A 17,976-nucleotide genomic window follows, 5' to 3' on the forward strand; every position below is an offset into this window, starting at 1 on the left:
TTTGAAATTCCTTAACTGCCTTACTTTCCATTGTCCAAATTTTGTGAAAAATGTCTTATGTACTGTTTGTTTGAATTCACTTTTCATTGGGTCAACTTCCGTGGAGTGAACTTTCATTTGGATGTTTGGATTGAGGCATACAGGGGATGAGACTTCAAAGGGATGGTATAGTTTTGCTTGAGATGGGGATTCAGATTTCAACTTTTTGCAAAGTAATTAGAAACCACTTATATGAAATATTAAAGAGCACACAATTGTAAGAGGAATTAAATGCTTTCTTGATGAAAATCAGTTTTGAAATGGCTGAGATATCCAAAAACAAAGTAAAACAAAGTGTTCCTTATAAAGGTTGAGTCCTACCTTTAATTAGGACCATTTTGTTCTGCTTTGTTTCTCAACCAAAACTATTCCATCTCTTAAACTGCAGTGTGGCTGATGCTCTGCTGTTCTTTATCATAAATATTTGAAAGAGTTTGATGCTGCAGCAACCAAACTACCAGCTTGGCAAGTCAGCAGACACCAATTCAATATTTTGTATAAATATGGCAGGTTTGTGGCATCCATTATTCTAGTTCATATCTCCCTCTCTGTCTTTTCTTTTTCTTGGAGCCCTTTGGGGCAGAGGGGTGATTTGACGCGCCGACTTCGGTGGGTAGCCGGAGAGCGTGACCCGTGGCATTGACGTGCTTGAACAGCTTGTTCCGCGACGAAAAGTGTGAAGAGCACGTGTGGCAGGTGTGCTCGGCTGAAGATGTGGAAGCCTGTAGCGAAAAGTGGAGAGCAGGAAAAGGAGTAGTGAGGCGAAATATAAATGTAACCGGATCTTCTTTAAAGTTAATGATAGCACATCTCATATGTCATATATATGTACAGTGCACTCCCGTTATAACGAACACGATTATAACAAAATTCCGGTTGCAACAAAGTAAGAATTCAGGCCGCAACATTATCCACTATATGTATTTTCATTGTTTATTTGTTCAGTTACAACAAAATTTCAATACAACGAAAGAAAATTGCCGGTTCCGAGGATTTCATTATAACGGGAGTCCACTGTACATGAAGAAAATCATCTGAAGCCCGTGGCATTTTGTGGTGTAAACTCATCAGAAACAAAGTGGACTCTGTGTTGTTGACTTATTCGGACACCATCAACATTCAACAATACTTTATAGTGATCATCTGCACTTACAGTATATTGTGAGGAAAAATAACACAAACTGGTAAAACAAAGAAACACTGATGGAAAACATGCATGATCATACAACAGAATTGTGAACACTGTCAAGTTGTGAGGTGAAGAAAAAAAAATTCTCTCTTTCTCCCTATTAGTAATAGCTTCTGAAATGAAAGATTTGTGATGCTCACCTCTGTTGTCTTGTGAACTTGATTCCTCTCATGATTTGTTTGATGTCTGGTGGATTGAAAATTAATAAAACAAGAATCAAACATACAAGACAATAAAATGAACAATATATAACATCTGTAATAATCAATTATATCAAAAGTCAGTCACCTACATGTATGTTTATGAAATAAAGACCTGGGTGCAGTTTACCTCAGAGGGATAGAGAGAACTCAAAGTTCCTGGACAGAAGTATGTAAAGTAAGTTTCAACATTATCGCTACTTTATGACGCTTGCTTATATGTTCGTGCAAGATTACAATAGCCCTCATTTCCTTTAGACTGTTATGGACAGTGAGATACAAATATTAATGATTCATATGTTAATACTGCTTTTCTAATCTAATCCATGTGTTGATATTCATATACAGTGAAATCAGCCAACCATGTAATAACAGTAGGCATGGCTTCAATACTAAAATCATTCTGAACGGGGTAAATGGACTAATTTGGAGTGAAGATAAAGATGCATAGAATCCCACCTCGACTGTTGTTGACTTGGATCTCGGCAGCTTTCATCGGCAGGTTCCCCAATGTGCAACCTCTCTTGCACATCAGTCCCAAGACTGTCTGGATCCAGTGTCTCCTCTGGTATCTTCTCCATATCGTCATCTCTTTGATTGTCTTCTTCTACTTTCCCCTTCCTGGGACAAGAAAATTTTGAAGAAGAGAAAACGATCTAAAAATGTGACCCTCTCCTTGAAATATAATCACCACTGCTTGATCAGGGTGACTCATGGGTATTAGGTCTTTGTCCCAGTTAAGCAACTGTCTATGCTACACCTACAAGTGCTCGGCTAAAGTTTAGGTGTGGCTAAGTCCGGCATGCTGGTGGACTATGCAATGCATTGTCCAGTTATACAGTAGTTGTTGTAAATCCCATGTTCCATATCTCTATGTCTCTTTGCACGTAGATTGTGGGATGTAACTGGTCACATGTTTGTAAATACTATTGGCAACAGTGTGTCAAATCAATTGAACTTGATTCATTCAGTAATATGAATTTTATACAAAGTTTCTATTTTGTACGCGAGTTAGTGAATGCGTCCTGTTTAACCAATGTTTTATTCCAGTCAAGTGATTTCACACTCAGATTCAGTAAAATTTACATTTCACAAAGCAAATTTCATGCTGTCTCACTATATCATATAGTCACTGTTAGGGCCTTATTTGTGAAATCATGCATTAAATGAAGCTGAAGTTGCCTTTTGTTACTACTGCCATCAAGAGGCAATCAAATTGAAGAATTTATGAAACAGCTGCAGCTCATTATGACATAGAAATATGCTATTCTTGTAAGCCATCTCTTTCTGTTACTTGAAGCTATACAATTTTGCTTGAATACGATGAACATCTCACACGAATGTGCATGCTTACTTGTCGTCTTGCACATTGTTGAAAAGTTCCTCCCCATTTTCCTCCTCATCCTCATCTCCCGGCATCTCACGCTGTTGCCGCCTCTTCTTCTTCTGTTTCTTGGAAAGCCTTAAGATGACGAAAACGGACACTTTGGTAAAGAGTGAATTGTCTTCCAGGTCATCACACATTTTTCTTGGGTATGATTATATGTAATATACAGTGGACTCCTGTTATAACGAAGTCCTCGGGACCGCCAGTTTTCTTTTGTTATACCAAAATTTCACTATATCCGAACAAATAAACAATAAAAAGCATAGATCGGATAATGTTGACGCGCGAATTTTTATATCGTTGTAACCGAAATTTCGTTATAACTGTGCTTGTTAGAACTGGAGTGCACAGTATAATCATATTATATATCATTTTGGGGTATATTATACATATTTATAGACACATGCAAGGGAGCACCATGGTATTGCAGACAAGACCAAGGATTTGAAAACAGAAGGCCAGAATTTGAGTCCTGCCTGGTGCATTTACCTTTGGACAAAATGTTTTGTTGATAATTTTCCCTTAGACTTAGGTGTATAAATGGGTGCCTGACAATGCTGTCAGAGGGTAATAAAAGTGGTAGGATCTTCTGGAAGAGCAGTGTTAACACTGTAGAGGCTACCCTGGACAACTAAAAGACAATATCATTATCATCATTCTGGCAAACTCTTGATACTAGGTAAAGTATCACATAGACTTCAGGTGTTTGATATCATATCATGGTCCATGCTACAGTAGATACTGGAGTTTTGCCAAACATTCTGTACCTGTTTGACTTTGTACAGTATAACAACATTCCTTACATTAAAAACAAATAAACCATTATTAAACATCTTAATCTCAACAACCAACATGTTTCTTAGCAAAAGTGTAAAATTATCCATCTGATAGAGTTTTCCCCTATAAATGTTAACCCTTTCCTCCCGCAATTCTGCGAGAGCCTCCAATGCCCCCAAACGAGATCCTTTTTATAGGTCGACAGAGAACAGACAGGTGGTAATCCACTTGTGTGAAAGCAGTCAAGCGCTACATGTATTCTCTTTCCACAGTCAACTACATGTGTCATAAACAATGGACAAGTGTTTCATGGTAATTGGAATAAGCTTTCAAATCATTGCAAGTTTGGACAAAAAGGGCCCAGATTAAAAAGAACAATTATGTGTATTTCTTATCATAAACATAATATTTGTGAATACGCTAGTGGACATATGGGTGTATTCCTTGATTACTTGGCCTTGTCAACATTGTTAGCATCTTCTTTCTCGTCAATTTTTAAAGGTCCAGCCTTTTCATCCTCGTCCTCCTCCATTCCTGCCTTGGCCTGTTGCCTTCTCCTCTTCTTCTGCTTCTTAGACAACCTGAACAAAAAGAACAGAAACAAAATCAAACTTTGAAGAAAAAAAAAATGATCATAGAGATCTGTAAGTGACACAGTTTCTTACTTCATTACACCTGCTGGTGATGGGCAACAAGGAACATGATTACCTCTGAGATTCAAATTCAGATTTTGGACAGTAAGTTTCTGTCAAACCAGTATATTTGTAAGTGTTTAATGACAGATACATTTCTTCATGTTTAGTTCAATTTTACAACTGAATAGAAACATACATAAAGCACACAGACAAAATGCATAATACAAAAGCTATAGATGCACACACCTACAAACCTACAGTGGTTTGCTGTGCACTGCACTGTGCTGTTTGCTATTCTATCTTGGATGACTGCGCTCCTGAAAACAACCAACTCAGACCTGCCACAAAATGAGTAAGTCTTTTACAGGACCATACTCGGCCAAAAAAGAATACTGATGCACCTCAAGCCAACAAAGCAAGAACATCAAACATGCAAATTTTCAGAGAACACACACACATACAAACACCACAAATATACAACCACAACAACAAACAATGCGGTGAAACTAAACATACTTAGTTCTGGAGTTCTCCAGTTCTTCATCGGCCTCCTTGTCATTGTCAGGAGGGCAAAGGTCAGGTTCCACTTCCTCTGTCTCGTCTGCCTTAGCCTGCTGTCTCCTCTTTTTCTTCTGCTTCTTGGTCAGTCTGTGATGAGAGAGAATTATTGAGTAAAAACGATTGGGCTCGATCATATGAATATCTAAACAACAAAAGTCTTGTCTCAGAGGATTGACAAACAAGAACAAGAGTTTACATGAGTGCAACATTTCCAAACATTACATTGAGATACAACATAAAGTGAGAGACATCTAGTTAAATTATCTCAGCACTGCAATATTAATTTTTTCACGAAAATCAATCAATTACTTTTTAAAGAATAAAGTATACTTTACAAAAAAAGTGCCATGCCTGCATTTACATGAGAAATCAATATCATGTCCAACAGGATTTGATCTGTTACTTGTGACATGTATCTCGGCGATGCTCCATTAGTAAACGTCAACCATAATCAACATCAACTTGCCACAATTGCAGAAACTGCACTTCATTAAGAATCTTATTACACTTCTACAAGCCTAAAACAACAATTAGGAAAACCAACTGTGGAAAGCAACTCTTTTATGAAAACTTTATTGAAAAGTTGAATTCTCTCTCATCTTAAACTGGAAAGAAACCTTATCAAATTGATTTAGATGGTCCAGGTTGAATTAATCTCTGGAGGATTAAAAAATATATAGTATACACTTGACTCCCATTATAACAAAGTCCTCAGGACGGGAAGTTTAACTTCATTAAATCAAAATTCCATTATAGCTGAAGAGAATTTTACACCATAGACTTTAACCGGTTGGGGACGAGTCCCGAGTATACTCGGGCAAGCGTCTATGGGAAATGTGTGTTGTAGCAAAATCAAACCGTCCTCAACGGGTTAATGATGATAACTTTGGGACCTTAATTTTTACTGCGTTGTAACAAAATTTTGTAATAACCATGTTCGTCGTAGTGGGAGCGCCATTTATACAGCAACTCACTTTTTCCTCGGTTGTCCTGAGCCATTCACAGATATCTCTACCAGCTCCTCATCATCGCTGTGAAGTCTCTCCTCTGCTTCTTCCCCATCTCTTCCTTCCAAATCTTGCCCATCCCCTTCTTCTTCTCCTTCTTCCTCCCCAATCTCCACTTCCTGCTCCTCTCCGGCAAACGCCTCCTCCTCCGCCTCCATCTCAGCTTTCAGCAGGGCCATGTTCTCCCGGTGCTTCTTGGAGTTCTCGTGGTTAGAGAAACTGCAAGAAAGGAGTAAAAGAAAATGTGGTAAGAAAAGAGAAAAGAAATGAAAAGGGGGTTGAGGGCACCATTCCTTCAATGCCCAGAACATCCACAAACTGATGTCCAGGGGCCCGTTGCATTAAAGTTACAATTATGGTAACTTTGCCATCCAATGGTAACTTCATTGGAATTCTTGATTTTGATTGGCTGGTGAGTATTGTTGCCATGGTAGTTACCATTGGATAGCAAACTTACCATAATTGTAACTTTTATGCAACGGGCCCTAGATCTGTTAAAGTTAGCAGTCAATAGCTTTGGCACAGCTCTACAACTGACACACACCACTGCAACAGTACACTATCTTCGTATTCATACAATACCAAACCTTTTCAAAAACCTCACAATATACCTATGCTTCACTGTTGTCGTTTTTTTATAATGCACCAAATATATTTTGAGAATGAGAATTTTAGCTTTGATGTGAGATTAACTTAAAAAAGAAAAAGTTCATCACCATTGATAGAGCAGGATTAAACTAAAAACTGCCCAGATACTTAGTAAAAAATTTACATCTGTCTAACATATCTCCTATAACTAACATTACAAGTGTGACTGATAATTGAATGATGAATTTGCTTGATGACTTGAACTTACGCTTTGGGGCTTTTAAAACTCTTGTTGCACGCCACACAGAACAGGTCATCAAGATCCTCTTCAACCTCCTCTTCCTGTGAGTCTGTTTGTTGAAAATGATCATGAATAAAAATTAACTCGTGTATGGATGAAAAATAATAGAGTGATAAATAAATAAATAAATACACATATATCAATAGTCAATTAATACGAATTAATAACCAAATACATAAAATGATATTAGAAAAAAAAAGAATAGGAAATGTGTCACTTATAACAAAATTTTAGTAATTCTTGTTTCGAAGCAGAAATTGTAAATTTGAATGAACATGCAGTATTCATTGCCATGAGGGATCAGAACTATCACTGGCAATCGGGCCCAAGCTTGGTGGTGCAGTGGATGTGATGCCTGTCTAGCAATCAGGAGGTCGTGGGTTCAAAACTCGTACCTGTGCTCTGGTCCTCACTCTCTGCCCCAAATTCGTCGTCCAGCGTCGCTTCCATTGCCCTGAACTCCTCCTCCATCTCCTCCATAGCCTTCTGGCCCTCCGCAGCCAGCTGCTCATACTCCCTGTGTTGACAGGACACAAAAAATGCTACTGTTGGCATGTAGAGACCCAGACTCACAAACGGAGAAGGGGGGGGGGGGGGGTGGGAGGACCCAAAGATAGAATCGAGGGCTTACTCAACTGATTTATTTTCTTTATTTAACTAAGAAAGAAGAATTGAGGACTACCACTGACTGATTTTTTTAACTTAACAAAAAAAGATTTGAGGACTAACACTAGCTGATTTTTTTATTAACTGAAGAAAGAAAGGATTGAGGACTACCATTAACTTATCTAATAAGGATAGTAATGTGATTATCATTTCAATTTCAAAGAATTCTAATTCTATCCATTCTTGGTGTCGTATATACTGGAATTGTTTGGCTTTCTTTTGGTCTCCTCATCATTAGTTGACTCATTTGCAATTTGTTTCTTTTTTAAATACTGTACTGTACATATTTTTAACTTAAAATTTTTGTATTTCTACATTGTTCTTCGCAAGTAAGCCTATTGGCTGCCATGGCAGTAATATTAATAAACCTGATTGATTGATTGACTGACTGACTGACTGACTGACTGACTGACTGACTGACTGACTGACTGACTGACTGACGGACGGACGGACGGACGAACGAACGTACGAACGAATGAATGAATGGTCCCTTTCTTTGCGGGCTCAAATAATTTCTTGTATTTGATCTTCATACAAAAATTTGCAACAAAACGTCATGCTTGTCAACTTTTCATCAAAATGACGAAATGTCATCCAGATTCCCTCCATGTCTCCCACCCCCCCCCCCCCCCCCACGAAAAACAAGATATCTATAGTTTATCATAAAATAAAGTCTTCATCTGCATCAAAGACAGATAGATACAGTATGACTGAAGTCTATTGACAGTGAATATGTCATCAATAGACACCATAATGAAATGAGAGAATGCAGCTCACTTTGCCCTCTGCTTCCGCTGTTTCTCTCTGCGTTCCTTCTCAAGTCGCTCTCTTTCTGCTGCTTTTTCTCCCATCAGTTTCTATCGAAAGACAGAAAAACCCAAAGAAGCATTAGCATAAAAAGGCACAGTTGTGTAACCAAAGTTTAGCACATCATATGCAGATAAGATATCACATTTCACTTGCATACCTTATCATATCATTTTGTACATTTTGTAAAGCAATTCATAACATCATTTGTATTATTGAATTGAAAGTGAAATATGCTTCTATGTATTTATATTGGACTCCGATACAGATGGCTGTTGGGTATAATACACTTTCACTTTCACACCAAGTAATTCACACTTGTAATAGAAGCGATATCAAAGAAGTGAATGACATCTGTCCAACAATCATATCGTTTGGTTTATAGTCGGACTCGACCGAGGTTGTACAAAATACCCACATTCATAGTTCATAAAGGATGTGTGTTCATGCATCAAATTAGACAACTGATCGCACATGTACAGAACTTAACCTATGGAGAAGGGTGATGTGCGAATGATATGAGCAACACAAAGAAAGGCATACTTTTTCACAAATCTGCACCTCACGCACGCATGCACAAACACAGGTGGTTTATTCATTTTCACGAGAGGCAACATGGACTGGTTTGGGAGCTAAAGAGTTAAAGAATTTGTGACTGGGTACAGCGCTTACCTTGTGTGCTTGCACTCTCCTGTCCTTCTTCCGTATGTAGGACACAAGAAGCTGCAGAGATAAGAAAAATCAAAACTTTATACTTTTTATTGGCTCCTCTTTCCTCATCAAAAACAAAAAGGATGAAAGACTTTGTTACAAATACTTTAAATGCAAACATTTCTAAGGGCAAAAGGATGAATTTAGTGATGTCATACACACATGACGATGGTAATCTTTGCTTGCAAGAGTGTCTCACCTGAACCTGCTGATTCCATGCCTTCTTGGCCGCCTCTCGCTTCTTCTTGTTATCTTTCTCCATGAGGCGTGCTACGCGTCTGTTCGGAGCGTCACGCGTGTCATACTCTTCTGCCCACACAAAGGATCTCGCTGTACGGTAACTCTGCCAGTGGGCATAGAATGGACGGACAACCTGGCGGCAAAAAAGGCAACACCAACTGAATTCCTGCGTAATTTGCTTAAATCTATAACAGATTGATACTCAAGAAAGTAAACTTCAATCAATATTTGATATGCTTACAAAAGAATCAGTACTGTCAGTTCATGGTCAGTTTGTAAGGGAAATGTGTGCTGACTAAAAATTTAGGAAATTTATTTGTGAACTGAATTTCACACATACTGTATACAGCTTCGTTCACAGGTACGAATGTTGAAAGAATCTACATCATGCTGCTCCTCTCATTATTGTTTGATGGACAGTGAAGAGAATGCAAGGCCATTTCTTTTTACCTCCAGCAACATAATGGGTGCAAGCCGTAAACCTCCATCCCAATATTTCATCATTTTTTTGTTTTTGTTTTTGTTTTAAAGGACAAGTTCACCTTCATAAACATAAGGATTGAGAAAATGCAACAATATTAGTAGAACACATCAGTGAAAGTTTGAGGAAAATTGGACAATCGATGCAAAAGTTATGAATTTTTTTAATTTTTGTGTTGGAACCGCTGTATGAGGAGACTACTACAGCTTGTGAGTCATATGCGTACAACAGTATAAAGAAAATGTAAAAGAAAATTCAACATATTTTCACTTTTTTGCATAATAAAAGAGCACTTGACTTGCCTCTTTCTAAAGGCAGGGGGAATAATATTACCCATACTATTTGTTGGTAACGAGTCAGGGGAATGTGTACTTTTTTCAAAAGATGGAATTTTGTGAAATTCTCTTTATATTTTCCTTATATTGTTGTACGCATGTGACATCTAAGTTATTCATACACTGCAGTAGTCTTCTCATCCAGCGGGTACTGCACAAAAACTTCAAAAATTCATAACTTTTGAACGGATTGTCTGATTTGCCTCAAACTTTCACTGATGTGTTCTACTAATATTGCTGCATTCTCTCAATCCTTATGTTTATGAAGGTGAACTTGTCCTTTAATCAAAGGTGTACATTGGCATTCAAACATCATTTGTCAAATCTTCAAACAAGTCCTGCCTGGTTTATTAAGAATCCAAAACACTTCATCCATGTTCTTATGTTTTTTGATGGCATCTTCAACCAAAAATGTGATGAATGAGTTTATAACAATTTTCCCAATACTGATGGTAATCCTTACATGATGGTAACTTGAGACTGTGCCATGCTACATAGACAGGTATTTGATTCTTGATAAAGCCATAATGAGCGGAGTCTTTTTTTAAAGACTACAAAATGTGTGCGAGTAAAGGCTACTTCAGGATAAACAGAAAGCCAACACTGGGGTGTTTACTTGCATGGGGCCTCATCCTACACACTCTTTTGAAAACCAGAATGTTACCCAAAGTCTCACTGCACAAGGCACTTGCTACAAACGTACACAAGTGAAAATGCTAACATTCACAGCATCACATATAAATCATTGTCGCTACCTCATCATAGTCACTCTGAGAGTCACCGAAGCTCGGTGCATTAGCCTCTGGGTCACCCTCCTCCATGTATCGACGATCCTCTTCTGTAATCTTGAAGAAGATGTCACGGTATACTGCATAAAATCCCTGGGAAAAAAAACCAAACAGACAGAGAGCACGCTGATTGTTGAAGTCGGACACAACTCAAGAGAAATCATCCTCAAATGGAATTAAACTTTCATGTCTTTACGACGAAGAAAAGAACTGAAAAGGAACGTTTTTATTGTAGTCTGTTTAAGGTTTTACACTACCATGGGCAAGTATACCCTAATATCCCAAAGGACTTATTCCTACTGACATCAGTTACTACCTTGAGAGAATAGCAAAGTTTCAACTTCAATTGTCCGAAAGTACAATGTAAGCTAACTTTTAGTTTAACGGCATAATACAAATTTACATTGTTTCCTAGATACCTTTTTACTGATTAGGTAATGAAATGCCATTTCTCCCATTCCATCATCACTAGATATTAAAAATATATTTAAAAAAATAAAAAATCCATTCAAATGACACCACAATGCAAGAAAAATACTGCAACAGTGTACAACTTTTTTACCAGGATAGTGTCAATACGATGTCAATGTAACTTTAACAAAATGAAATCTCCCAGAAATGCCTTTATATCATAATAAGACATTGATGAACAGCTTGCAATTTATATGACTGCTTGGCAAAAAGATCCACCTATGCTAGTTTGAAACCCAAGCCTGCCATTGAGCTGGCATACGTCACAGTCCACTTACATCTTTGCCATCTCCGAAGCCAGTGTAGGCCGAAGGGTTCATGAACTCCATCACGTTAAGGAAGTCATCTTCATAGTCCTCACCAAATCCTATAACCAATAAGATGAAAGAAGAAGGGAAGAAGAGAGGGTAGAAAAGAAAAGATGAACGACTCTACAGACTGCTCAAAGCCAAAACAAGGAAATCAACTACATGTATGCCAATTTTAACAAGGAAAAGTAGAAATTATGCGATGTGTAATATATGTCCCCGCCGGAAGTTTAAATCTTTGGACTGGCATCAATGAGTTTGTTGCAGCGGAAATCGGGTTAGAAATGGCGAAGGAGTAGCATTTTGTAGTAAAATGTACAATAAGGTCAAAAATCAAGGTCAAAGGTCAAAGAAGTCAAAGGTCAAAATTCTGTGTAAAAGTTTTGAAGCCATCACATAAAGCAAACGGAATCGAAATCGGTTAGAAATGGCGAAGGAGTAGCATTTTGTAGCAAAATGTACAATAAGGTAAAAAATCATGGTCAAAGGTCAAAGAAGTCAAAGGTCGAAATTCTGTGTAGAAGTTTTGAAGCCCTCACCTAGTGCCATCACATAAAGCAAACGGAATCGAAATCGGGTTAGAAATGGCGAAGGAGTAGCATTTTGTAGCAAAATGTACAATAAGGTCAAAAATCAAGGTCAAAGGTCAAAGAAGTCAAAGGTCAAAATTCTGTGTAGAAGTTTTGAAGCCCTCACCTAGTGCCATCACATAAAGCAAACGGAATCGAAATCGGATTAGAAATGGCAAAGGAGTAGCATTTTGTAGCAAAATGTACAATACAGGTCAAAAATCAAGGTCAAAGGTCAAAGAAGTCAAAGGTCAAAATTCTGTGTAGAAGTTTTGAAGCCCTCACCTAGTGCCATCACATAAAGCAAACGGAATCGAAATCGGGTTAGAAATAGTGAAGGAGTAGCATTTTGTAGCAAAATGTACAATATAGGTCAAAGGTCAAGGTCAAAGGTCACAACTGAAATTCTGTGTACAAGTTTCAAAGCTCCCATGTGGTGCTATCATATAAAGCAAACAGAATCAAAATTGGCTCATAAATGAGAGAGAAGTAGCAAATTGAACATTTTGATCACACACGGACGCACACACATACACACACACACGTACGGAGCCCGTTTCATAGTCCCCTGCTCGAACTCGTTCGGCAGGGACAAATATGATCTTAACTCTTAATGTGCCAGGCCCAAAACCCCTAACGTGCCAGAGGTTTTTACCTAATGCCAGAACGTTTTGAAACTGGACTAACAATGAAATTTAAAACCGCCATATCTCTGAAACTATTGACTTTTTTGTCCCCGCCGAACGAGTTCGAGCAGGGGACTATGAAACGGGCTCCGTACGTGTGTGTGTCCGTGTGTCTGTCCGTCCGTCTGTCTGTCTGTCTGTGCGTCCGTGTGTGATCAAAATGTTCAATTTGCTACTTCTCTGTCATTTATGAGCCAATTTTAATTCTGTTTGCTTTATATGATAGCACTACATGGGAGCTTTGAAACTTCTACACAGAATTTCAGTTGTGACCTTTGACCTTGACCTTTGACCTATATTGTACATTTTGCTTCAAAATGCTACTCCTTCGCCATTTCTAACCCGATTTCGATTCCGTTTGCTTTATGTGATGGCACTAGGTGAGGGCTTCAAAACTTCTACACAGAATTTTGACCTTTGACTTCTTTGACCTTTGACCTTGATTTTTGACCTATATTGTACATTGGCTACAAAATGCTACTCCTTCGCCATTTCTAACCCGATTTCGATTCCGTTTGCTTTATGTGATGGCACTAGGTGAGGGCTTCAAAACTTCTACACAGAATTTTGACCTTTGACTTCTTTGACCTTTGACCTTGATTTTTGACCTATATTGTACATTGGCTACAAAATGCTACTCCTTCGCCATTTCTAACCCGATTTCGATTCCGTTTGCTTTATGTGATGGCACTAGGTGAGGGCTTCAAAACTTCTACACATAATTTTGACCTTTGACTTCTTTGACCTTCGACCTTGATTTTTGACCTATATTGTACATTGGCTACAAAATGCTACTCCTTCGCCATTTCTAACCCAATTTCGATTCCGTTTGCTTTATGTGATGGCACTAGGTGAGGGCTTCAAAACTTCTACACAGAATTTTGACCTTTGACTTCTTTGACCTTTGACCTTGATTTTTGACCTATATTGTACATTGGCTACAAAATGCTACTCCTTCGCCATTTCTAACCCGATTTCGATTCCGTTTGCTTTATGTGATGGCACTAGGTGAGGGCTTCAAAACTTCTACACAGAATTTTGACCTTTGACTTCTTTGACCTTTGACCTTGATTTTTGACCTATATTGTACATTGGCTACAAAATGCTACTCCTTCGCCATTTCTAACCCGATTTCGATTCCGTTTGCTTTATGTGATGGCACTAGGTGAGGGCTTCAAAACTTCTACACAGAATTTTGACCTTTGACTTCTTTGACCTTTGACCTTGATTTTTGACCTATATTGTACATTGGCTACAAAATGCTACTCCTTCGCCATTTCTAACCCGATTTCGATTCCGTTTGCTTTTTGTGATGGCACTAGGTGAGGGCTTCAAAACTCCTACACAGAATTTTGACCTTTGACTTCTTTGACCTTTGACCTTGATTTTTTACCGATATTGTACATTTTGCTACTAAATGCTACTTCCGGCGGGGACATATTTTACGCACCGCGTAATTTCTACTTTTCCTTGTTTAATTGAGTTCTACACAACATATATCAAGAAATGTTTGTTCTTTCGTGTCATGCAGTCAGTTTGCCACAATATCTATCTGAACCTGAAATATTGCAGAAATAATTGATACATCAAAAAAAATTATTGAAGATTTTCGTGTAGTATGGAAAAAAAGAGTCAGTCGTGTTTTTTCTTCAATGGAACGCTCCCTTGACTCTGTGAGAAAGTTTTAGAGCAACATCTCCTCTTTCAAATGATAACAAAATTGTCTTCTAGAATTGTATGATTCCAAAGATACTAGCAGTTTATTTTGTCTTGGCAATTTCTCTTTTTGCCTCAGTAATTCATTCCCAAATCTGAGTCCTTTAGTCCCAGATCCTGTATTTGCAACTAAAGCAATAGTCCCGGGTTCTGGAATAGTGTCTTTTGTCCACCTGAGAAGGAAGAACCTGCTAATCCTCCTTTTGTCTAAGCGGACTGCGGGCGGGCGTACTCTATTGAAATCGGCAGGCCTTTGTCCACGTGCAATTCCTTTACTAGTGTGGGGACGATTAGTTACATTCACCAAAACAAAAGGATGAAAGACTTGACTGACGAACCTAAGCTGACCCTCTGTGAGGGACAAAATCAAAGCAGCTTCCCGCAGGACAGCGTCCAAGCGGAACAATGCAAGTGGAACCGCATAGACAATACACGCAGATTCAATAGCACACACACGCGTGGTTTACCTATGAGACTTTTGACCCATACACATCTCGCAGAGGGTGCGCCCGCTGCGGATTTTCCCGACGCGAAAAAAAAATACAACTAGCTGAAAAATCGTGTATTTACTCAAAACTTTCCAATGTAAGCATGCTCATATTTTTAGTGGAAACGATGGCTATACTAATCAGCTACCAGTACATATCATTGGCAGTTGCTTGGTGTAACACATTACAGTACCACAAGAACTTCAATGATCAATGCTTTTCTTGTTCTTTTTAGTCGCCGATCGGCGACCATGGCACGTCAGGACTAAGGTCGCCGTTCGGCGACCATGGCACGTTAAGAGTTAAAACGGTAATGTCTCACACTGTTCCTGAGCTGCAACTGCTAGTATGATGTAATTTAGTCTAGTAGTAAATTTCACTTACAGTTGCCATATCAGTCATCACAAAAGATCACAATGAATGAGGATCGATATCCCTCATTTCATTTTGTTTCCTTTTTTGGACATCTACATTTAACAAAGTGTTAGAAAATGAATGGGAGCACCCTTTGTTTGATATCATGCCATACCATGATAACAATTGTATTCATATGAATCCAAGTGAGAAATGATAACCCAAGTTGGGTAGTTTGTTTTCACTTCATGTGTTTGTTTGTCTGCTTGTTTTTTCATTGCAAAGATGGGTAAATGGGCAAATGCAGCGATGTGCAACTTTCAAAACTGAAAACAAGAAGTGACGAACATTGACATTGAGATACTGTGAAATTTTTCTCACTGATGATTTGTAATTTTATCACAATACCACTGCCGAGGTAAACCTGCAAGTGCTTTTATCAAACACTTCTGGAGTTGTGGAAATGGATCACATATTACATGAGATTTCATGCGCATCAATTAGCCCTCCTATGGCCAAGGAAGGGAATTGTTTATTTCTATCCAACTGAGAAAGTCTTATTCGAAACATCAAAATGTAGTATTACCTCCTCTGATGATGGCCTCCCGATGTTTGTCATACCAGGCCCGCTCCTGCTTGTCTCCAAGTACATCGTAGGCTCTTTGGATGACAGCGAAATAGCGCGTGCACTCCTCCACATTGTCTGGATTCTTATCTATTGAGACAGTTGGAAGAAAATGAAGTGGCGTGACCTACTAGCACTACTATGCAGTACAAAGACTTCAAATACGGTAAAATTAAAAGGCGTACAGTTAAGCGCGAAGCGCAAGTCAAAATCATGTTACGTGTAAAATGAACATGATGAAAAACATCATAAGATAAGCAAGATAAGCAGAGCCAGAGGGTGACGATATGAGGTACGAGTTTTCTTCAATTTGTTGGCCCTCTCTGTACAAGTGAAATTTGTAAGATCGAAACTGCTAATCTAGCTTGGGCATTTGTTCCAAGTTTATCATGACACTTTCATACCACTTGTACGACATTTTATATTTCCAACATAAAATAACACGAGTGGGACTAGAATTTCGAATGACCGGTTTCTTGTTCAGCCAACATACCAGGATGCCATTTCAAAGCCAGTTTACGGTATGCCTTCTTCAGTTCATCATCTCCGGCGTCTCTGGAAACACCAAGAACCTCGTAATAACATTTTGTTTCAGGCATCTTTCCTTTATTTCCTCACAATAGAAAAAAGAACGAAATTCTGCAATCAAGTTTGCGGCGCACATACACAGTTCCGTGTGCCGTCGTCGTCTTGTAGTATAGTGAGCAGTCAGTACACATCGAAACTTACACTGCGTGCAGTGTACTTTTTCCCCCTTTGCTCGAACTGCGCACATGGCTTTGCGACATCGCAGAAATAGATTGCGAAATAATGATCTATCGAAATGCGATCACAGTATTTTTGAGTTGGACCTAGCTCCATTGTTGGATTTAGGTGTGGATTTGTAATACAATATAATAACCACACTGAGAGTATCGAGACACACGAGCAATCTTATTATGCTACCTGTTTAAAAATGTCAACAGGAGATATCATTTCCACCACTGTTACAAACGTTTTCTAAGATAATCATGTTTGTGAAGATATCGATATGAGTAAGAAAGAAAGAAAAAAAAAAACACTTTGGCATGAAAATAAGAGAAAACATGGACGGGTAGACCTACAATCATTACATAAACCATGACGTTGGTAATAAGAATGATACTTATTGTAACATCAGCACACAAGTGTACTACCATAATACATTCCTAAGATATATGTCATATACCGCTGGATCAATACACCACTGGAATATTGCACTACAGAATATATCCCTAGAATATTGTGATCGGAATATACCACTAAAATTATATTACTATGATACTACTACAATGCACCACTAGAATATATAACCAGAATATACCACTGGTCACTGGAATATACCCGCCTATTGAATATACGACTGGAATATATCACTGGAATATACCACTTGGATATACCACGCGAATATACCAAGTGAATGTAGGCCTGCCAGCGTCCATACCACTTGATGCCACTGTTATACCACGTGGTTATCAGTACACTGCAAGTGAAAGCACCACCCTAAGACAACCAGAATATATACTATGATAGAATATATCACGAGAATGACTTACTTGACTTAAGTCGGGTAGTATTCCCGAGCAGTGGATGATGGATGATATCTAAGTGTTATAATCATGTCTAAGTGGAATCAGAATCACTATCACCTTATTATACCAATTGTAGTGGGGAGCTATACAATAGTCATGTATACCACTAAAATATAGCCCTTGGATACTACATATTGTATAGCATATCAATGAAATACAGGCCTATACCACGTGGATATATCACGTGATTGTTCCAATAGAATTTAACACCATGTGGATACACCGAGTGTATGTACTACTATAACACTCGACCAGAATACTAATACCACTTGTACCACTAATACACCACTATAGAATATGCCTATATCACTGGAATATATAAAAACCACTTGAATATTATACTACCAGTTGTATGTACATCGCGTGGACGTAGGTCTACAATTTAGGCCTATACCACTGAAACATCATAACACTTGGATACTGTGTCACTAGAATAT

At 38.4% G+C, this 17,976-nt stretch overlaps 1 protein-coding gene across 1 annotated transcript; it reads right to left on the reverse strand.

Moving 5' to 3' along the window:
- Nucleotides 1-563: 563 nt before the first annotated feature.
- On the reverse strand, nt 564-16,528 carry LOC139719028 (dnaJ homolog subfamily C member 21-like). The gene is made up of 17 exons (XM_071630471.1): nt 16,423-16,528; nt 15,891-16,019; nt 11,462-11,550; nt 10,680-10,805; nt 9,068-9,241; nt 8,830-8,880; nt 8,128-8,207; nt 7,080-7,201; nt 6,652-6,733; nt 5,763-6,014; nt 4,744-4,875; nt 4,059-4,173; nt 3,664-3,673; nt 2,783-2,933; nt 1,888-2,049; nt 1,369-1,414; nt 564-761 (listed from the first exon to the last, which is right to left on the reverse strand). Exons 1-17 carry the CDS (start codon nt 16,526-16,528, stop codon nt 564-566), a joined length of 2,025 nt encoding a protein of 674 aa, XP_071486572.1.
- Nucleotides 16,529-17,976: the final 1,448 nt, after the last annotated feature.

The sequence above is a fragment of the Diadema antillarum genome, unplaced genomic scaffold (assembly GCF_040938485.1).
Source record: "Diadema antillarum isolate AM-2024a unplaced genomic scaffold, OU_Dant_1.0 scf00000103, whole genome shotgun sequence".
In the NCBI taxonomy this organism is placed as follows: domain Eukaryota; kingdom Metazoa; phylum Echinodermata; class Echinoidea; order Diadematoida; family Diadematidae; genus Diadema; species Diadema antillarum.